The sequence below is a fragment of the Chlorocebus sabaeus genome, chromosome 5 (genome assembly GCF_047675955.1).
Source record: "Chlorocebus sabaeus isolate Y175 chromosome 5, mChlSab1.0.hap1, whole genome shotgun sequence".
Taxonomy (NCBI): domain Eukaryota; kingdom Metazoa; phylum Chordata; class Mammalia; order Primates; family Cercopithecidae; genus Chlorocebus; species Chlorocebus sabaeus.
Window position 1 is genome coordinate 73,927,298 of NC_132908.1, and position 23,253 is coordinate 73,950,550.

The following is a 23,253-nucleotide window of genomic DNA, read 5'->3' on the forward strand; positions in this document are numbered from 1 at the left end:
TAATGATCACCATTTTAACTGGAGTGAGATGGTATCTCATTGTGGTTTTGATTTGCATTTCTCTGTTGACCAGTGTTTACCAAGTAGTCATTTAGGAGCAGGCTGTTCAGTTTCCATGTATTTGTGCGGTTTGAGTGAATTTCTTATCCTAAGTTCTAATTTGATTGCACTGTGGTCTGATAGACAGTTTGTTGTGTTTTCTGTTCTTTTACATTTCCTGAGGAGTGCTTTACTTCCAACTTTGTGGTCAATTTTGGAATAAGTGTAATGTGGTGCTGAGAAGAATGTATATTCTGTTGATTCGGGGTGGAGAGTTCTGTAGATGTCTGTTAGGTCTGTTTGGTGCAGAGCTGAGCTCAAGTCCTGGATATCCTTGTTGACCTGTCTCATAGATCTGTGTAATATTGACAATGGGGTGTTAAAGTCTCCCATTTTTATTGTGTGGGAGTCTAAGTCTCTTTGTAGGTCTACAAGGACTTGCTTTATGAATCTGGGTGCATATATATTTAGGATAGTTAGCTCTTCTTGTAGAATTGATCCCTTTACCATTATGTATTGACCTTCTTTGTCTCTTTTGATCTTTTTTGGTTTAAAGTCTGTTTTATCAGAGACTAGGATTGCAACTCCTTTTTTTTTGCTTAGAAATGCTATCGATTTTTTATGTTGGTTTCACATCTTGGAACTTTATTCATTTATTCTCACATATTTTTGTGGAATCTGTAGGATTTTCTATTAAAAAGATGATGGTATCAGCAAACAGACAATTTTACTTTTTTCTCTACTATTTAAATGCCTCTTTTTTTTCCTTTCTCTTGTCTAACTATTCTAGTCAAGGACTTCCAATACTATGTTGCATAGAAGTGGAAAGTATGGGCATCCTAGACTTGTTCCTGGTCTTACAGGAAAAGCATTCAACTTTTCCCTATTGTTTATGATGTTAGCTAGGGTTTTGTCATATACAGCCTTAATTGTGTTGAGGTGTGTTTTTTCTATACTTAATTTGTTGAGAGTTTTTATGAAGGTATGTTGAATTTTTTTTTTTCCCTAGACTGCTGATATGGTTTGGCTGTGTCCCCACTCAAATCTCATCTTGAATTGTAGTTCCCATAATCCTCACATCTGATGGGAGGGACCTGGTGGGAGGTAATTGAATCATGGGGGTGGTTTTCCCCAAGTTATTTTTATAATAGTAAGTTGTCGTGAGATCTGATGGTTTTATAAGGGGCTTTCCCTTTTCACTTGCTTTCATTCTTCTCCTTCCTGCCACCATGTCAAGAAGGACACGTTTGCTTCCCCTTCTGTCATGACTGTAAGTTTTCTGAGGCCTCTCCAGCCTTGCAGGTTGATTTAAACCTCTTTCCTTTATAAATTACCTAGTCTTGGGTATTTCTTTATAGTGGCATGGTAACGAACTAATACAACTGCTTAGAAGAAGAATTTTATTAAATGCATTTTATGCATCTATTGAAATTATCATATGGTGTTTGTCCTTGATTCTGTTAATGTGACTTACTATGTTTGTCCTTGGTTCTCTTAATGTGATGTATCATGTTTGTTGATTCACATATGCTAAACCATCCTTGCAACCCTGTGATGAATTCCACTTGATTATGGTGAGTGATCTTTTTAGCATGATGTTGAATTTAGTTTGCTAGCATTTTGTTGAGCATTTTTGCTTCTATGTTCATAACGAATTTTGGCCTATCATTTTCTTGTAATGTCCTTGTCTGGCTTTGGTGTCAGGGTAATGCTGGCCTTGTAATATGAGTTTTAAAGTGCAGGTTGAGTGCTCCAAAATCTGAAACTTTCCGAGCACCAATATGATGCTCAAAGAATGCTTATTGGAACGTTACAAATTTTGAATTTTCTGTTTTGGGATGCTCAACTGATAAGTATAATGCACATATTCCAAATTCTTAAAAAAACTAAAATCACAAACACTCTTGGTCCCAAACATTTTATTTTATTTTATTTTTAGACAGAGTCTCACCCCGTTGCTCAGGCTGGAGTGCAGTGGCATGATCTTGGCTCACTGCAACCTCTGCCTCCTGGGTTCAAGAGATTCTCCTGCCTCAGCCTCCCAAGTAGCTGGGATTACAGGCACACACCAGCATGTTTGGCTCATTTTTGTATTTTTAGTAGAGACAGGTTTTCACCATGTTGGCCAGCATGGTCTTGAACTCCTGGCCTCAGATGATCCACCTGCCTCAGCTTCCCCAAGTGCTGGGATTACAGGAGTGAGCCACTGTGCCCAGCCTCCAAACATTTTAGATAAGGGACACACAACTTGTGTTTTTTCCTCTTCAAGTTGTTGAAAGAATTTCAGAAAGAGCAGTATTAGTTCTCCTTTAAATGTTTGGTAGAATTCAGCTGTAAAGCCATCATGTCCTAGGCTTTTCTCTGATGGAAGACTTTTTATTATTGATTAAATCTTCTTATTCATTATTGGTTTGTTCAGATTTTATGTTTCATCATTATTCAGTCTTGCTAGGTTACTTGTGTCTGGTAATTTATCCATTTCTTTTAGGCTGTTCAGTTGATTGGCATGCAATTGTTCACAGTAATCTCTTACAGTCTTTTGTATTTTTGTGGTATCAGTTGTAATGTTTCCTATTTCACTTCTGATTGTATGTATTGACTCTTCTCTTTTTTTTTTTAAGTAGTCTAGCTAAAGGTTTGCTGATTCTATCTTTTCAAAAATCAAACTCAAATACAGTCTCCAGTCTGCTGCCACTGGCCAGCCAGGGATTCCAAGCCAGTGGATCTCAGCTGGTAAGGTTCTGTGGGAGCAGAGCCTGTTAAATGATGCCACTTGGCTCCCTGGCTTCAGCTGCCTTCCTGCCTCACCAGAAGTCCCAGGGCTGAAGTATCCAAAACAACTCCTCTGTCTCATTGCCTGCCTGAGCAGCCACTGAGAGTCTGTGCTTGGGACCCAAGGTCCTGGCGGCATGGGCTAATGAGGGGATCTCCTGATCAATGAGTTGCAAAGATCCATGGGAAATGTGTGCTTTCCCAGGCGGGGTAGCACACTCACTTACCACCTCCCTTGGCTGGGGGAGGGAGGTCTCCCCTTGCCCCATGCCACTCCCAGGTGGGCTGTGACCCCACCCTACTTTTCTTCACTGTCTGTGGGTGGCACCAACTGCCTGGTCAGTCCCAATATGAGAACCTGGATACCTCAGGTAAAGGTGGAGAATTCATTTGACATTTTTGTTCCTCCCTGAGAGAGCTACAGACCGCAGCTGCTTCTAATCATCCATCTTGGCCCCTCCCTGCTCATTGCTTTTATGGAGGAAGTGATTTTTGGAGGTCCTTATGCCACCATTATCTCAACTCTTTGTTTTTTTTAAATCATTTATCTTTCTCTCTACAGACTTGATATGTTCTATTAATCTGTCTTCAAGTTCACTGCTTCTTTCCTTTGTCATATCTATTATTTCATTAAGCTCAGGCAGTAAATTTTTATTGTTAATATTTTTCAGTTCTAAAATTTTCATTTGGTTCTTTTTTATATTTTATATTTCCCTGATATTTGTATTCTTTTTTCATTTTGAATGTATTCTTGTTATTATCAAGGATGGTTCTATCATGTGCTCTAAAGTTCTTATGTAACTTTAAACACATGGATTCTCCCAACATCTGGGTCATTTTGGGGTTGGCATATGTTGGTCATCTTTTCCTATAGAAATGATTCGTATTTGTCAGTTCTTTGTTTGTTGAGTAATTTTGGATTGGATCCTGGACATATGGTTATAATGTGAAGGCCTCTGGGTTCTGTTACATTCCTCTGAAGAACAGTGATTTTATTTTAGCAGATGATTCATTAGATCAGACCCAAAGTATAAGCTCTGTTTCATTTACTGCGGTTATTAGTTCAAATTTCAATTTAATTCTTTAAGCCTTTGTTGTGATGTTTTGAGTTTTACCACACATGCATGGTGTTCTCCAGGTTGGAGATTTATATAAAATTCATAATCAGGATTAAGAAATGCCTTTTTTTTTTTTTTTTTTAACATTGACCATTTAGGTGGGATTCCTCTGTTTTTATCTGGGAGGCTGACCTGATATTTGGGGTTCCTTTCCCTAGTTCTTTCATCCAGAAATTCTATCAGGATTCTAGCCCCACCATCCAGATGCTGTGCTGTGTGTATAACCTGTCCTCAAGATAAAGCCATAAATAACAAAAAAGAGAAGAAAAGAGAGAAGAAAGAAAACTTAACTTTTTGTACTTCTCCACACTTGACTTTTCTTAACATTTCTGCTTATATTTACTTTCTAGAATTTTTAGGCAGGTTTTTTTCCCCCCATATTTTAGCCAAACTTTATCTGTTTATGAGGAGGTTTGCAGGAAGCTTCTACCATCAAATAGTAAGTAGAAGCCACAGAGCAATATCTAAATAGATCTTACTATTGGCTTGTTACTTTAAAAGTTGGATTCTTCTACTTCCTTTCTAAGTAGAAAGACCTTTGCTTTTGCCTGAAACAGACCAATTCTAAACCTAGTTACATCATTTATTTTCTGTGTGATTTTAAGTGAATTATTTAACTTTACTGAACTTCATTTTCCTTCTACTTAAAAGGGAGGAAATGATAATAAGGGATTTGATATGAGAATTAAGGATAAAGTGTGCAGATAAAGTGCCTAGGAGAGTATCTGGCCCATAATTGGAGCTTAGTAATTGTCAGCCCTCTTTTTTTGTGTGGAAGTGAACTAAGCTAGCTGGTGATTATTTGGCTACTGCATTTGAAGGCAGTAAAACCGAAGTCTGAATTATCTGGGTTGATAAGATTATCTAGATCACTGCTAAATCTCCCTGCCACTTTATCCTGTCGATACTGAGACACCTAACTCTCAAATATAATCTTCCAAAAAGCAATCTTTAACAGGGTGACTCTGAAAGACTCTTTGTGCTAGTAAACAATACCCAAAGTGTGCCTTCCAGAGAGACAATATAGTAAAGCAGCACATTAATCTTGCCCCAAATCCTATTTCAAGTCTTCCGGACATTGCAGAGGCGAGATGGGTGGAAACAATGGATCCATTGAGAATTACAGGCTGACCTCCAACTAAGACCTCTACCTGGGTGACTACATTTGGATGTAGAACAAGTACTTTGGCCCCAGCCACAGGTTGTTTCCTGTTCCCTGACTGAGGCTGACTGCAGTTCAGTTATGAACTCTGCTAGCAAGACTGTCACACTGGAAAAGATGTTAAAAGTGCCCACCCATTCAGGATTTAATTAATGGTTGCACAGGAACCAGATTCTTCCCACTCTGCAGAGAGGAAAGGATTGGCAGCTGACCACTCCCCAGGCTGCCAGCTCTCAGTCCTTTGAGGACTTTAGCCATGCACCTGTGCCAAGAGATTGGCAGCTAAGGTTGGATGAGCCAAGGCCTCACAAAATCTCATCCACGAATCAACCATAAGCATCGTTATTTCCTGCAAAGCTTCAAAACCATAAAATTCTTTCTCAGCTTTGTGGAAGTATCATTGACAAATAGGAATTGTATATATTTAACATGTATGATGTGATGTTTTGATGTATGTATACATTGTGAAATGATCAGCACAGTGAAGTTAATGACATATCCATCACCCATCTTGTTACCTCTCTCTTCCCTTTTTCTTCTTTCCTACCTTTTTTCCTCCCTCCTTCCCTCTTTCTTTTTTTCCTTTTCTTCTTTTATGTGGTGAAAATATCTAAGATCTACCCCCTTAGCAAATTTCAAGTCTATAACATTATAAACTGTAGACTTGATCACCATGTTGTATGCTAGATCTCCGGAACTTACAACTTCATCTTATAACTGAAACTTTGGATACTTTGACTAACATCTCCCAATTTCCCCTTGTCCCTCACCCCAATCATTTTACTCTTTGTTTCTGTGTATCCGAGTACTTTAGATTTTATACATAAGTGACAGCATGCAGTATTTGCCTTTCTCTGTCTGGCTTATTTTACTTAGCACAATGTCTTCTTGGTTCTTCCATGCTGTCACAAATAGCAGAATTTCTTTCTTTTCAGGAGTAAAGAATATTCCATGGTATATATAATCATATTTTCTTTATCCATGCATCCGTCAATGGCCACTTAGGTTGCTTCCATAACTTTGCTTTGTGAATAATGCTGCAATGAATATTGGAATGCAGATATCTCTTCAACATACTGATTCCATTTCCTTTGGATATATGCCCAGAAGTGGGATCGCTGGATCAAGTATTTATTTTTAGTTTTTTGAAGAACCTGTATATAGTTTTCCATAATGGTTGTATTAATCTACATTTTAATCAGTAGTGTACAAGGATTCCTTGTCTCCATATCCTAACACTTACTGTTTTGTCTTTTTGACAGACATTCTAATAGGTATGAAGTGATAGCTCATGGTGGGTTTGATTTGTGTTTCCCTGATAATTGGTGTAATTATCACATTTTTACATACCTGTTAGCCATTTGTATATCTTGAGAAATGTCTATTCAGGTCCTGTGCACATTTTTTAATTAAAGTGTTCTTTTTTTTTTTTTTTTTGCTATTGAGTTATAGTTGTTCTTTATATATTTTGGATATTAACTCTTTATCAGATAGGTGATTCACAGATATTTTCTCTAAAGTCTCTTTAGGTTGACTTTTTTATTCTATTGACTGTTTCCTTTGTGAAGAAGCTTTTAAGTTTGATACAACCCCCCATGTCCATTTTTGCTTTTGTTGCCTGTGCTTTGGGGATCATATAAAAAATATTATTGTTACCAATATCAAGAAGCCTACCCTACCCCTGTGCGTAAACCCTTCTTTTACCCTCAAAATATCCTTAGTTGTTGCTAGAGCATCTGTTGCCTTCTTTTCTTTCTCTTGTCATTTTATAGTTACCATTTGTTGAGTATTACTAGGTACCAGCTATGTCCCTTTAGTAAACAAAACTTTATAAAAAGTTGAAAACAATTCTGGTTACTAAAGTTACTCCTGACTAGGCCAATTGCCAATGAATGAATGACACATTGGTTGCAAGCCTGCACCCGGCTGAATGGGAGAGTAAATTTCCAGGCACTTGTGGTTTTCTGTGATTGCATCCAAAGTGAGTGCTGGCAGTGCGTGCCCTACCCCTGGAAAAAGAAATGCAGGTGCTAGCTTTGGGAGTAGAATCACGCCACAGGCTGATGCAAGAAAATGGCTAAGGGAACCAAGCAGATACATTGAGAGCACCATGTAGCTTCTGCTGCAGTCATACATCTTTTCTGCTTATGCTTCTCTTGGTTGTAATTTTGTGGGATTCCTTGGTTAATGGTGGTCCATATCTGTCAGTCATGAGCCCAGTGATGGCAGAAACCTTGTGTACATCTATTAAACTGTGTAGAATCCAGTATAAATGGTGCTAACTTTCATTGAATAAATGATTAAATGCCTATTCCTAAATGAAGAAATTAAGGCTCAAATAAATGAAATGACATTGCTGTTGACCAGATGGATTCTTTGGGGGAACTCAGGATATGAACTTGAGGCTCATAGGGATGCAAATGCCTTCCTCTTAGTCAACATAATAGGCTCTTTGTGAATTCAGTGCCATTGTATGAAATGTCTGTGAGCCTTGGTTCACAAGCATAATTAGGAGAGCCAATAATTATTTCATATCTTAAGATGCAGATAATTACAGAAATTCAGATTAATACGTGGAAAATACAAAGTATATCCCTTGCTCATAGCAGATGGGCATTAATGTCAGTTGTTATCATTATATCATCATTGCTTCTTTCTGTTCTGCCTACTTCTGTTGCTAGTCTTTGGGAACTCTAACATCTTAATACATTGTTAATCTTGGTTTAACAGATAGGTCCTAGGAAATTTTTCTGAAAACAAGCAAAACATTAAAACTTCATCAGATAATTCTTAAGGCAGATTTAAAAAAATATTTCATAAAATCCACAAGACATTAAAGAACAGTGTGTCCACAATTCTTTCCCCCAGATATTTTTCCTATTAACCAGTAGGATAGAAAGAAGGGGATAATACCAAATTAGATTTTCCTACCTTCTGCCCTCTCCAACCCTAGCCTTATCATGGATATTTTTCCCTCTTGGGATGGAGATGACTGCAAATACAGATGTTGCTGCTCCTGCCAAACTCTTAAAAGTAGGTTTAGACTGGGTGCGGTGGCTCAAGCCTGTAATCCCAGCACTTTGGGAGGTCGAGATGGGCGGATCACGAGGTCAGGAGATCGAGACCATCCTGGTTAACACGGTGAAACCCCGTCTCTACTAAAAAAATACAAAAAAACTAGCCGGGTGAGTTGGCGGGCGCCTGTAGTCCCAGCTACTCGGGAGCCTGAGGCAGGAGAATGGCGTGAACCTGGGAAGCAGAGCTTGCGGTGAGCTGAGATCTGGCCACTACACTCCAGCCTGGGCGACAGAGTGAGACTCTGTCTCAAAAAAAAAAAAAAAAAAAAAAAAGTAGGTTGAACGAGTCCAGTGTAATGCCAATGGCAGATCCCCATCACTGCAACTGTTTTCTGCAACCTGAGTTCAGAATCTTGAACTCTTGTCCAGCAGAAACAGGCTTGCTCCTGCAAGGACCCTGTCAGTGTCATCACAGTAACAACAGGTGTGAGCAAAGATAGTCCTCATTGTAAGCATATTCTTTTTTCTTAAACAGTTTGAGATAGAACTTACATACCATAAAATCCACCCATTGAGTGTCTAGTAGTTTTAGTATAAAGTTGGCAACATTCAACGTTATTCTTAATTCATGGCTAAAAGCAAAGCAATAGTTCAGTTCCCTGAAGATATTTGACTTTTGGAAAGGGAATGGGTCAGATAGTTTTAAAAATGGATCCTTTCATAATGTCACCTTTTCCCTATACAGAGGGAGGATGACAGTATTCTTGGGTTTTTTTTATGGTACCAGAGCATTTTTGTGGGGGGAACAGAACTTCACATATCACGTATATGAACTAAGAAATGTTTCTTACTAGGTTTTTATTTTAAACTCACTACTCATCAAACATGTCCTTAAACTCAACAAAAATTGTCTACCTGTCAGGCAAAAATCAATAAAATTTTATAATACAGCAAAAAGTATGCTTACCTAAAAATTGTCCCTTAATGGACCTAACTTTTAAATCACTGGGTAATTTTAGGAAAGGCTCTAAAATATTTAGGTGTCTGTTTCTATATCTGTGAAATGAAGGAGATAAATGAGCTCTAAATTCTCTTCCAGTTCTTCATTTCTATCAATTAATTTTCAAGTGGACTCCTTTCTGCTTAATGCCATAATTTTGTGATATTATTATTTTGAAGGAGGTTAAAAACACTTTTATATTCCTGCTGTGCATATATGATATTCACAATAACAGACTGAAACAAGCATTTTCAAATGCTAACCAGGATCAATGTAAAAGTGAGGTTTTGTTTTTGTTTTAATATTAGGACTATATGACCTTGTAACATTGCCTTCTGTATTTTTAAGTAAAGTCCCTTTGGGTCAGGAACAAGATATTTTTCCATGCTTGGAGCTCACATTGCAGTCGATAGTCAATACATATTCATCAAAAGAATAAATGCATTTTAGTTAGCAAAAGTGCAAGAAAAAATATTAGTTAAGGCAGAACAAACTATGAAAGGGTGATTCTGCATGTCAGAGGGACTTTTAGCACTAAAACAAATACAACCTCTAAGAAAATGTGAAATGTCTATCTTCTCAGCAGGCCTAGCTTTGAGTAATAAAAGCCCACACAATATGGGCATCATAACAAAGAAATTTGCTAAAAAAAAAACAATAACAATTATTTCTTTATTGGTTTCAGACTATGTGGGTATAGAAATAAACAACGTTAATATTTAAATATCTGGAATCAATCTTAAAAAATACAAAAACTGTGAATTAATAAAATTAGCCATTAAACAGAAATCAAAGGCCAAGAAAAGCACAAACAGTGAAGCTCACATCTTTAGCTGGGCCAAAAACATCATTCTAGTGGCTCTTCCCTATATAACTTTTTTGTTGAATTTTGGTTTTCTGTTTTACAAACGCTGAAGTTACCATTTTATTTAGTCAAGGCAACCAATGCATTTCTCACAATTTATAAGGATGTTGACAGTTGGCACCATCCATTAAAAAATGATTAATTTACCTCTTGGCACCTAATGACCAAGCAGGAAGTAGGACAGCAGCTGTCCTTCTGCCTTTATTGCGCATTTCTCCATAACAGACACGAAGCCTTGTGAGTAGCTTGTGAGAGGCATATTCCAATGGGTATTTCTTCGGGTTTTCTATTGTACACTCTTTTTTAAAAAAAGGATTTTTTTTAAAGCACAGTATTCTAGCTCTTGCATGTGGGTGTTTGACTGAGAAAAATGGTCAATTGTTTTCAACGCCTCTGCTCCCCATCCTCCAAACCTGAGTGCAGGCTCCTGGCTTGCCTGACAATGAGAATAAACTAAGATCACCAGCATGTGGGGTCTCTGCCTGTGAATTGTTATCTTGACCAACTGATAGTTTACCGGTGAAATGTACATGCAGATGAAATGTACATGCAGAAGATGAGACAGGCAAAGGGTCACTTGATTATTAGCTAAATTTGGCCCAACCACTGCACAGCTGCATGGGATAGCATGCAACCACAGGCACTCCTTTGTCTAAGGAAACACATCCAAGCACTTCCTATTTTATTTTTTGGCCTTAGACCAGTGGTTCACAACCTAGCTATTCTTGAGAAAAACTTGAATGCCTTTTAAAATATAAATTCCCAGGCCCCACCCTCAGGCTTCATGAATTCTATTTCTTGAAAGGGACCTGGAAAGTTTTTGTATAAAATGACTTTAGGTGGTAGTGATGCAGCTAGTTACTTAGAAACCATTGTCCTGAATCTTACTCTACAGCCAGCTTGGCTCTCAAAAGGCATGGGGACAGGGGAGAGAAGACCCTCTTTCTAGGAAGAGGAGACTCTCAGCTGCTGGGATATGGAGAGTCTGCAGGAACTGAGGGACACACTGAAGAACAGTAGAGCTAGGCCTTCTGCCAAGTGGGTGCTGCCAGCTCCTTCCTGTAGTCCAGCCACATGAAAGAAGGGATAGGAAGAGACAAAGGGGGAACCGGGCCTGGGCCTCATCTCCAGCAGGAACAGCCTCTGGCTCTGATTTATCTTCAGAGCTACCATCTCCCTAAGTGCTGTGACTGTTAATGGACGACTCCTTGTACTGCACGCTAGTTTTAAAAAGTCTATTTGCCATCAGAATGGAGGGTTGAGGAAGACCACGTGGTTTGATCTAGAATAGCATTTTCCAGCGTGTGGTATGGGCATTGCAGTGCAACACGAGACGATGTCGAGCTATCTCCTAACCTGTATGGGGCAGAGATGGCCTAAACGGGGAGGCCAAGGCTGTGTGAAGAAGAATGGGTTGAATGAAACGGGTAGGAAGAAGAGACATGCAGGATCTCCTTTTCCTAGATATTGGTGTGTCTTTTTAATCTCAATTAGAATGTTGGGAACAATTTTTAAACCTAATTTGTTCATTAAACCAACCAACAATTATAAAAATGACTTTTTGTTACTGAATGACCTGATTATAAACTCGACTGTGTCCCTCATTAAACATAGTTTAAGCAAGCCAAGTACAGTGGTTCATGCCTGCAATACCAGTACTTGGAGAGACCAAGGTGGGCAGATTGCTTGAGGCCGGGAATTTGAGACTAGCCTGGCCAACATGGCAAAAATCCCTTCTCTACTAAAAATACAAAATTAGCTGGTCATGGTGGCATACACCTGTGGTCCCAGCTACTTGGGAGGCTGAGGCAGGAGAATCGCTTGAGCCTGGGAGGCAGAGGTTGCAGTGAACCGAGATTGTGCCACTGCATCCCAGCCTGAATGACAGAGCAAGATTGTGACTCAAGAAAAAAAAAAAATAGTTTAAGGAAACACTTAGGACACTTTGCAAGTATCTCTTCATGACATTCAAACAATATGGTGGTTGTAGATGAGTAAGGCACTATGCCATTGGGGAAACTAACATATAGCTGGGCACATTCAGAGAAACACATTGTAGGTACTGCTTTTGAAGTCTTCTCTACAAAAATTAGTTGAACAAACATCACTTACATCATGATCCTCAATGTCGAGCTTTATCAGCCAAGGCACAATTAAATGGACATAATTTGTTCTTTCTCTGTGCAATTGTGAATTGGGATTCAAGAAAATCTTACATAAAATCTCATCTTTATTCTAAACTTAGTGATATTAAACTGACTCTTCTTGAGAAACTATGAACAAGTCACTTAGTCTCATTGAGGAATTCTTTTATTTTCAGATGAGTTTTGTAAACCAATTGTAGTGACTGTATTTTATTTTTTAATTAAAATTAACAAGTGTAAATACTTGGCTTACTTTTGTGGCTACCCTTTATGCCATGTTCTATCGATTGTATGTTTAAAGGAGTTATAAAACAGTTGCTTTCTAAATATCTACTTTTTTTTAGAGAAATTAATATTTTTACTTTTTTTTTTTTAATATTTTAAGCTCTGGGGCACATGTGCAAATCATGCAGTTTTGTTACATATACATGCCACGGTTGTTTGCTGCACCCATGAACCCATCACCTACATGAGGTATTTCTCCTAATGTTATCCCTCCCCAACACCCCCCGCCCCCTGACAGGCCCTGGTATGTGATGCTTCCCTCTCTGTGTCTATGTGTTCTCATTGTTCAACTCCCAGTTATGAGTGTGAGAACATGTGGTATTTGGTTTTCTGGTCTTGTGTTAGTTTGTTGAGAATGATGGTTCCTAGATGGAGTCTCACTGTATCCCCCGGACTGGAGTGCAATGATGCGATCTCGGCTCACTGCAACCTCCACCTCCCGAGTTCAAGCGATCCTCCTGCCTCAGCCTCCTGAGTATCTGGGACTATAGGTGTCACCACCAAGTCCAGCTAATTTTTGTATTTTTAGTAGAGACGGGGTTTCACCATGTTGGCCAGGCTGGTCTCGAACTTCTGGCCTCAGGTGATCTGCCTGCCTCAGCCTCAGAGTACTGGAATTACAGGTGTGAGCCACCGTGCCTGGCCTAAATATTTTTTGCAGCAAATCGTATTTTTACTTAACTAGATTTAAAAGTTGGTAGAGGTGATATGTGCTTATGGGAAAAACTCATGATGATAGCAATTGAGTGACAACAGTTTGAGAATCACCTCTCAGGAGCCTGTGGTCCTCTCAGGAGGAGGAAAGTGTCAGTCACCCAGATCCAGGGGTGACTGATGAAAACCATCTTAGGTGTTAACCCTCAATACCAGCGGAGACCACAAAGGTATTCAAGGAATTAAGATCTTAGGGGGAAGATAAGGTAAAACAGACAAAGCATGGAATCCTTATGCATATTTTTACATTTTCAAAGATAAAACCATATAGCACATAATTAGATGACCTTTTCCACATCACACTTAGCAATAATGGGTTCTGTGCTATAAATTTTCATAAACCATGTCTTACATAATACATGCTGGCATATTGTGAGGCATTATGGTGTATTGGGCTATTATGAGGATTAAATGAGATAACATATAAATAGTTTAGTATAATACGTGATTCCCATTAAACACAAAGATGTGGTTGCTTATTACCAAAAGGTATAAAGACAACGTTTTTTTTTTTTTTTTTCTTTCTGGTGTGGTGTCGTCTTTCTACCATTAGCATATAGAACCCATGCCAAGAGAATTCTTGCTCACGCTTTCCCTCCATCTTAATCGACTTGGAGTTGCAGGCTCCAGATAACTCTAGTGCGACTGCCCAGGAAATACTATCATCCCAGAGCAAAGCAATTATTAAGGAATAAAGACTTAGATATGCAACAAGTCTTTAAGTATACTTTGTTGAAAAGACTAGCTAAGTGAGAATTAATTTATTACTTCCCAACCCCAGTTCCCCATCTGAAATTCCCAGCTCTGCCCATAATTCATCATTGTTAAATCACTTATTGTCAAACTCCATTCACATGCATCTAAGGGGGCAAAAAGTAGAGTTCTAAGGCTTGCATGTTCTTCTTCTTCCTCTAACCCAGGGTAATGCAGCACAGTGACGAGAACCCCAGTGGATCTGGGTTTGAGTCCTGCCCCTATCACTCAGTGACTGTGTACTAGCACTAAATATGTAATGTCTCTGAATCTGAGTTGTCACCTGCCAAGAAAGAATAATAGTATCTTCCTAAGTGGGCTATTGTGATGATTAAATGAGATAACATACATAAACAGTTTAGTACAATACCTGATTCCCATTAAACACTAATATTTGGTTGCTTATTACCAAAAGGTATAATTTTTTTTTTTTTTTTTTTTCTGGGCATGGTGGTGGGCACCTGTAATCCCAGCTACTCGGAAGGCTGAGGCAGGAGAATCGCTTGAACCCGGAAGGCAGAGGTTGCAGTGAGCTGAGATTGTGCCATTGCACTCCAGCCTGGGTAACAAGGAGGAAATTCTGTCTCAAAAAAGAAAAAAATACCTTTTTTTCTGTCTTCCATTTTATCTGCATCTGTTCCATTTTCCTTTCTTAATTTTTTTTTTGCTAAATAGCAATAATTTATATAAACATTCTCTTAACTATAAAGATATGCATATGAACATAAGTAATCACAGATGCAGGGAAAAATACAGTATTTTCAGATCAACTGGACTTTGCCCAGTTCTTATTCTCCACTGGTTTAATGATTCAAAATTTCGAAAAGCCAAGAACAATTACTTTGTATTTTTTTCTTCTTTTCCTGCCCATCCTTCCCTTTCCCCTCTTTATTTTTACAAAAATATTTTAATAGAATGACTTTGAAATGTAAAAATACATTTATGGTAGCTTTATCTTAGATGATTTCCACAAATGTTTTCATGACAATTACAGGGGAACAAAATAGGGTGTCCTCAAGAGGGTAAATGTGTCATCTGTTTCATCCTAGCATTTGATACTTTGATTTCTTCAAAAGCAAACAAGAAAAATCACTAATCGTTGAATAGCTTATCTTTCTTCTTCTCAATGAAGTTACTCTCTAAGATTTGTTGTTGTTGAGACAGAGTCTCTCTCTGTCACCCAGCAGGGAGCGGTGTGGCGCAATCTCATTTCACTGCAGCCTCAGCTTCCCAAGGAGCTGGGACTACAGCCATGCACCCCCACAGCTGGCTAATTTTTTGTATTTTCAATAGAGACAGGGTTTTGCCATGTTGGCCAGGCTGGTATCGAACTCTTGGACTCAGGTGATCCACCCGCCTTGGCCTCCCAAAGTGCTGGGATTACCGAGGTGAACCACTGCACCCAACCATTCTCTAAGAGTCCTGACTGACAGTTATACAGTTAAATTACCTTGGCGATTACTGACTTTTCACTAACTTATTCAAGAATTTAACAAGTGTCAAAGATAAAGAAACGGAATACTTTATTATAAAACTTATAAAATAATTAAATATTACACATATATTTTGACTTTTTTCTATAATCCATGGTTTTATTCAACATTTTTTCTCAAAATATTACTTAGAGAAGCAAGTGAGAACACATAATAGGCTATTAATTAATAAATTAATTTTCCATAAAATAATAAAATGATAATTATATAAAGAAATAACTTGCTGTTTTTCAGAAGGCAAGGGGGTTGTAGTAGAGAACTTTTTTTTTGTTTTTTTATTTTTCCCCTGTTGATAAAATGGCTACTCCTCTAGGCCAAGCCAAGCCAAGCAGACGGAGAGAAGTTTCTAAGCATTATTTTTCTGGGATTCAAGAACTCAGGATTTTAATTAGAATGGGAACAAAGTATGCTGCTAAATTTAACAAACCACTGTCTAGTTGATTATGCTGAGCTGGCTAATCCTGCCTGAATTGAGACTTTTTAAAGAAGTAAAATTAGGTTACATTCATCAAAGAAGTTGAGGAATAAAGTAGAATTTATGTAGATATGCCCTTTATAACCACTTCTCAAAAAATTACAGGAGGACACAGTATTATAATTACTTTGGTTTTGGCAAAATAGTGTGATTTTTTTTCAATTGAGAACAATTTTAAACTCATTAATGCCTACCAACAGCTGGCTTCTGATGGCTAAAAATACTCTTATTCAGTGAGGGTCTTGGCATATGATGATTTATTAATATTAACATAGCAAGAAGACAGATGGATTTTTTTTTTTTATTACCACTGTTTCCTTCTTTCTCTCTCTCTTTTTTTTTTTTTTTGCTGTTAACTAGATCTTAGGGCAAATTTAAACATATCAGTTGGTAGGAAAAAGCCACAAGAGGCCTTGAATTTTCCAAGCAACTCTGATAGTATGTACAGAGCATTATAAATGATGGTCCCTTCTCCCTCACGACACTGCTGTTTTGCCATTTAGCTCCTCCTAGATATTTTTTAAATACCAGAAATGGGTATCTTGCCAAGACTCATTCCCAAGGAGCGGGCTATAGCTTTTCATGGACTGATTCAGCAAGCACCAAAAGTTACGAGGTTGATAACATGTGAAGGGCATCCATATTTATCTTTTATATGAGTTGTTTTCTTGCATGAATTTCAATTACATGGAGATCTTAAAACAGTCCATGTTGCCCTATTTTTTCATAATATTCCTTGGAATACTTTTCAAGTTGTTAATTTTAGTCTTAGAGACTCTCTATAAGCAGAATATAGTTTAAACAAAATAATAAAGACACACACACACCAAATAAACATAACATGAAGCTTGCCAGTCCAGCAGCAAGCACAATTACGAGCACCATTTGGCTTCTCATAGAACTCCTGGCTTGGGTGTTCACAGGGTTAGTCAAACTGTGAACTCCACGCAACAGTTGGCAAGGCATTCCATCCAGATTTGAAAGTTCTGAGTCTCAGTCTTTAACCTGAAGTCATAAAGGACCTTTTTAAAACAGATGTCTTTGCCCTTGAACCCTTTGAAATTCAAAGGGGGTCTTTCCCCAGATCGACATATCTCAGTGTGATTCACCACTTCTTGCATATAACAGTGCAAATCAAAGATTTTTTAAAAGTCAGATTTGTCATCGCTTCCCATTTTCAAGTGCTTCAGAGTACCATGTGCTTCAGGGAATTGAAATAGGAGCCTGGTGGCAAACTGTCTGTTCCTCAGAGCAGGCTCCTTCATCACAGCCGCAGCTTACAAATGGTTCTCAGTACTCAGCTCCTGGTCTCAAAGGCAGCTGGTGACTCTCCAGAGGTTGAAAGGTAAGCCCCCGGCCCTAAGATGTTGGCGAAGACACCAAGATCAGATCTTCCTTGTGCATGACTTGCAGCATTGTTTTCCATAAAACTTGTGGTTGCAGACACCATGCTGAGGAACTAGGTGACACCAGTTGAAGAAATCTACACAGGATGGATCCTCTAAAATAAGAAAATACATTTAGCATGTTGGCTAGGGTGTCTATCCTGTTTGTTTTTTGAGATGGAGTCTCTGTCACCCAGGCTGGATGCAGTGGTGTGATCTCGGCTCACTGCAACCTCTGCCCCTCCAGGTTCTAGCGATTCTCCTGCCTAAACCTCCCAAGTAGCTGGGACTATAGGCATGTGCCACCAAGCCCAGCTAGTTTTTGTATTTTTTTAGTAGAGACAGGGTTTTCCACCATGCTGACCAGGCTGGTCTGGAATTCCTGAGCTCAAGTGATCTGCCTGCCTCGGCCTGCCAAAGTACTGGGATTACAGGTGTGAGCCACTGCGCCCAACCTTTGGTGATTTGCATATTATGATTTATTAATATTAACATAGCACCTTTTTCTTAAGGTGAGGGCCTACAGAACAAAGGTCTTGGGCCCACATGTGGTTCTTCCCATTAAACATTGGGACTTTGGTAGGGGAGTGTGGTAGGGGCAGGATTTAGATGCCAAGAAAAGACTGACCATTAGCAAAATTAAATGATTTGTTTTTAAAAAATGTTACATCCAATCCAAGATCAATGTCTGATCCTCTCTGTGTAGTCTGGGAGCTACCACTGAATTGAGTGTCCGGGGAAATACCCTAAAACAGTGCTTTAGGAATCTCCTAAGGATTTTGTTAAACCACTGGTTCTGATTCAGAAGGGCTGTCAGAGGGGAACATTAAGGGGGGGTGTGCTGCTGGTCCATGAACTATAATTTCAGGAGCAAGGAGCCCGATGTATTGGGAGTCAAGCCACCTGATATGCCTGCAAATGGGCTGAGATTAACTAAAAAAGCTGGGTCTCCAACATTCTGTGTAGGTTTAAGTCAGTCTCAACCAGTTTGTAAGTAAATTAAGTCAACACCAGTCCTTGCTAATTTCTTTAGTTGTTCAATGAACAGGACAGATGTGATTTTTTCACTGTACATGAGGAACTCTTACTCAGATGGGCCTCAGGAGATAGAAAATGCATGTGAACATAAGTACATGTTTTAGGAGCAAGGGCCCAGTCATTTTACTGTTTTGTTTGAGAAGGAATTTTGCTCTTGTTGCCCAGGCTGGAATGCAATGGCATAATCTCAGCTCACTGCATCCTCTGCCTCATGCGTTCAAATGGTTCTCCTGGGTAGCTGGGATTACAGGCATCCACCACCAAGCCCAGTTAATTTCTGTATTTTTAGTAGAGATGGGGTTTCACCATGTTGGCCAGGATGCTCTCGAACTTCTGACCTCAACCTGCCTCAGCCTCCCAAAGTGCTGGGATAACAGGCATGAGCCACCACCACCGGCCCATTTTACTGTATTTTTAAGGCACAGTTTTGACTTTGAAAATAGAGTCTACACTACACATAATTCGGAAATGCTTAGAGTTCCTTCTTCAAGCCTTGATTCTTCTGCCTAACATTCCTTTTTACACACCCCTTTCATTTAAGTCAGGAAGCATAAGTGAGATGTATTACTATTCTGTCAGTACAAGTGTTTTTGATTATAATAATTACTGTGAGTCAGGTATTTGATTTACACTATTGAAGATGACCTTGGAATCACTGCTTTGCTTCAAATTCTGCATGCAATCAGCAGATACTCTTGGCTCAATCTTTAAAATACACCCAGTATCCAACCTCTTCAGTACTGCCACTGCTCTAGTGGAACCTCCTCCATCCGCTTCCTGGCAGAGTTGACAAGTCTTTGTTCTACTCTAGACAACCTGCACTCCTTTCACCTTAACTGTCGGTAATCTTCCTTAAGCTAGATCCTATTGCTCTTCTGCTCAAAGTTCTGCATTGGCTTCCATCCTACTCAGAGTTAAATCTGAAATACTTACACTGACTGACAAGGCCTCCAGTACCACTTTTCATGTATTGCTTAACCACTCTTCACCTTGTTTCTTGTACTCCAAGCATTGTGCCATTCCTCAATTAGATTAGTATATTCCTGCGTCGGGGCCTTTGCTGTCTCTCTGCCAGGAACACTTTCCTTCTAGATCCATATGTGGCTCACCTTTCTTAGGTCTCTGTTTAAGTGCTAAATCATCAAGTGGTCTTGCCTGACCATTATAATCTCAAGTCGTTTTCCTGTCTCCTCACCCCTGCTCCTTTACTGTCTGACACCGGGTGTTAATTGGTTGGTCTGTTGGCTATTTCCATTTAGAAGTAAGCTTGTCAGAAGGTGGGATCTGTGCCTGTTTAGCTGGTTGCTGTTTTTGTAATCAGTTTCTGGTTCATAGTAAGCACTAAAGAAATGTGTGAAAAATTGAATTACCTTCCTTAGTACTCAAAACAATCTTTCAAAGTAAGCATTATTTCCCATTTTTTTCAAAACTTGTCCAAAGCTCCATAGCTACTAAGTGTCAAGTTAGTGTGGATTCAACTCTATTTTTATTATTTTAGAGTCCTTGCTCCTTCCACCATACGATGCTGCCTGCCCCCATCTCACGATGTGGGATTCTGTGAGGAGCAGCTTATTAGTATTGAGTGTCTGCTCATCCTTAACTTAATATGACTAGTCTGCAGCCCAGGCAGACAACCAGTTTTAATGCAGTGTGACACAAGTCTCTGGGTGGTCTGACTGCTTTAGGGCCTTCTCTTTCCTGAAGAGAATTTGACATATTATATGTACAGTGCAATCATAAGGATGGTTTCCCCAAGGTGGAGATCTAACCAAGACACCCAGGTAAGGCATCACACACGGATGATGGTATACAATGACTGCCCCTAGACTGGCACTCAGGATGGTCTAGGGGACAACAAAGCTGTTTGGTGACACTGGATGACAGGATGCCACCATGGGCAGAATGGTCTTCTCTAGGGTCTAGTTTAAGTGACTACAATGGGTAGAAACTTTCACCTAAGTGGAGGAAACTCTCACAGTACGTAGCAGAGTGCCTGGTCCATAGTGGGGGGCTCAGAGAAGAGGCAAAGAACGGAATCTTCTTCCTTCTGTCACCATGGGCATCCTTACTGCTCACTAATGTTTTCTGAAAACTCAGTCAGAAAATACACTCAACCGACGTTCATAGTAGTCACCCTGCCAACCATGTCATCATCCCTATACTTGGTACTTGGAATGGGAATGGGAGAAAATCCTCAATTTAGTAAACTGTAGGCTACATTTTTGGCCCAGAACAAACCCTTGGGCTTATATCCTTTATTCTTCCAAAAGGGACTTGATTCAACCAAGAGGCACACAGAGAAGCACCTCTTTTTGAGACAGGGTCTCAAAATAAAAAAAGCCCAGGCTGGAGTGCAGTGGTGCAATCTCCGCTCACTGCAACCTTCACCTCTTGGGTTCAAGAGATCCTCCCACCTCCCCAGTAGCGAGGACTACAGGTGCCTGCTACCACACGCAGCTAGTTTTTATATTCTTAGTAGAGACAGGGTTTCACCATATTAGCCAGGCTGGTCTCAAACTCCTGACCTCAGGTGATGCACCCAGCCAAGCTCGTCTTTTAATAAGCTGTTTCTCATATGCACCCTATGACTCCCCTCATTCCAGCACCACAGGTGGAATTGACCATCACTGTAACACTGTGAATACTCCACCACTTATTTGTTATTGTAGCTTTCTTTTAAGAACAGGACCCACCTCTATTCTTTCATTCCTAGAAAAGTGCTGGAGGTATAGGGTGCTTGGTGACTTCGAGGACCTCAGAGCACTTTGCACACGATCTTTCATGTAGCCATACACTCATGCATGTATTCATTTAAGACTTACTGAGCACCTATTTTGGTGCCCAATGTGGTATTAGGTGCTGGGTGAGCAAAAAATAATAAGACAAATGGCCTCCCTGGGCCATATGTGCATGTTGACTCTCCCGATACTGTTGGGCAATTTCATAATCGGCCATTGTCGTTGGGGGTGCTGGTGGCCTTCTAGGCTGAATCTCTGGCAATTAAGGGTGGAAATGAGAAATCACTGATAGTGAAGAAAGGAGGACAGAGTCTGGAAGAACATGACCACTTGCTCATTTCTTCCCTATGCAGTATCCCAGCATGGACTAGGATGATCTGGCTCTGAGTAACTGCTACAGAGCTACTTTTTTTTTGGTCTTGTGCAAGATTCTTTAGCACGAGGCAAGCAGATTAGGCTGAAAAATATTTCCTGGCATTTGTCAGATTAAACAGTGAAGAATGGTACAGTTTACTCAGCCTTTCCATTTTCCTATGAGTACTCATTGCACTTTACCTGAACTAACTTTAAGAAAATATTTAGGTATAGTCCCAGGGCAGTACATATTCACTTATGACTATTTTGATTTCTGAATTGTTTTATATATTCAACAAATATGAAAATCTTTATGTATGGATTGTAGTTGTCTCCTCCATTAAAATATGAGCTCCCTGAGGGCTATTCTTGTTCACCTTTATGTTCCCATTGTCAAATTAGTAATGGTTAAAAAGCATTATTGTGGCAATTAAATATTCCCTTCAGACCCATGCAAACACAATCACTAGGATAGGCTGGGCACGTGTCTTGTGACTGTAATCCCAGCACTTGAGACCAGGAGTTCGAGACCAGCCTGGGGAACATGGTGAAACCCTGTCTCTACTAAAAATACAAAAATTAGCCAGGTGTGGTGGTGCACACCCATAATCCCAGCTACTCAGGAGTCGGAGGCAGGAGAATCACTTGAACCCAGGAGGCGGAGGTTACAGTGAGCTGTGTACTCCTGCCTGTGTGACAGTGAGTGAGACTGTCTCCAAAAGATCATTTGGACAGGAATTTCCCCAAACTGGTGCCTTATACAACTCCAGGGAGCATTGTCACATAGACTTCGGGTGAATGGCTCACCCATGCCACAGGCTGTACCACCAACAAAGTAGGCTTTGAAAAAGTGATCTAGAGACTAGTACAGTTCACTGGAGCATGGTGCCTTTTACCTCTCTTTTCAGGAGCTGGACAGAAGTTTGTATTACAGGCTCGGAGCACTGGAGGTTTCTGATGGAGCAGACAACTTGAGGAAGGCCGGCCTTGCTGAACACAATGGACTGACCGGGTCTGGACCCCTCCCCCACAGGTGACTGTGCACTGCAGGAGAGAGAAGAGGAAGGAGTCAAACACTCTGCTGAGGTCAGTGACATCAAACAGAAGGAATTCCCATGCTTCATGACATTACCAAGACGCCTGCTGATGAAACAGATTGGCTGGAGCCAGGCACATGTGCTTACAGTCCATAGCATCTATCCTAACAAGTGTGATCCCTTTGATCTGATTAGAGGGGTTTTAGGCAAATGCTATCTATCTAGCCCAAGAGTGTGTGTGTCTCCCAGTTAAGTGACTCATAAAGAAGAGAAGCTCCAGAAATACAGAAGCTGCTCTAAGAATGCAGAAACAAATACAGACACAGCTAGGGACTTAATCACACAGTTTAAAGAATTCCAGACAATCTGTGCAGCTGCAGTCGTGGAGGGCATAGTTCAAAACTGGGACAGAAAAAAGTGGTCAGAGACAGCTCTGGAACCACATTTGGAGTTGGCATGGTAGAGCTGGTGCTTCTTAGAAGTCGGTGATTTCATTGTGCAATTAAAAATTTTTTAAAGTAGACAACTCAACTGTCTTTTTTTCCAGGTAGCCATCAAAAGGAAAAAACCAGGGAAAAATGTAGCCCTTTAAATGGATTTTTCTTATTTTAAAGTTACTGCATTAAAGAAAAATGTACATATGCCTTATAATTGACTGTAGTTCTGTCTCAATTAAAATTTGAGGGCAAGTCTTGTTATCAAATTATCTAAATAAACTTTTCCTGTAAAGGGCAAGATAGTAAATATTTCAGGCTGTATAGGCATGCAGACTCTGTTGCCAGTACTAGTCACTGCCGTTGCAGCACTAAAGCAGCTGTGGTCAATATATTAAGCAAATGAACATGGCTACCTTCCAGTTAAACT

The 23,253-nt window shown here is 39.7% G+C and overlaps 2 protein-coding genes across 4 annotated transcripts in view; one reads left to right on the forward strand and one right to left on the reverse strand.

Annotated features, from left to right (window-relative positions):
* SYCE1L (synaptonemal complex central element protein 1 like) overlaps positions 1-22,351 on the forward strand; it is an 85,925-nt gene extending 63,574 nt beyond the window's left edge. The window contains exon 11 of the mRNA XM_073015588.1: positions 22,261-22,351. Coding sequence (XP_072871689.1) covers positions 22,261-22,310 — 50 coding nt within the window. The 3' untranslated portion in view covers positions 22,311-22,351. The remainder of the gene's footprint in view (positions 1-22,260) is intronic.
* The window catches only part of ADAMTS18 (ADAM metallopeptidase with thrombospondin type 1 motif 18), a 151,819-nt gene continuing 145,441 nt past the window's right edge, over positions 16,876-23,253 (reverse strand). For all 3 annotated transcript variants that reach the window (XM_007994132.3, XM_038008234.2, XM_007994133.3), the window contains 2 exons: positions 22,249-22,396; positions 16,876-17,338 (listed from right to left, as the gene is read on the reverse strand). In XM_007994132.3, the coding sequence (XP_007992323.1) occupies positions 17,223-17,338; positions 22,249-22,396 (264 nt within the window). In that variant the 3' untranslated portion in view covers positions 16,876-17,222. The remainder of the gene's footprint in view (positions 17,339-22,248; positions 22,397-23,253) is intronic.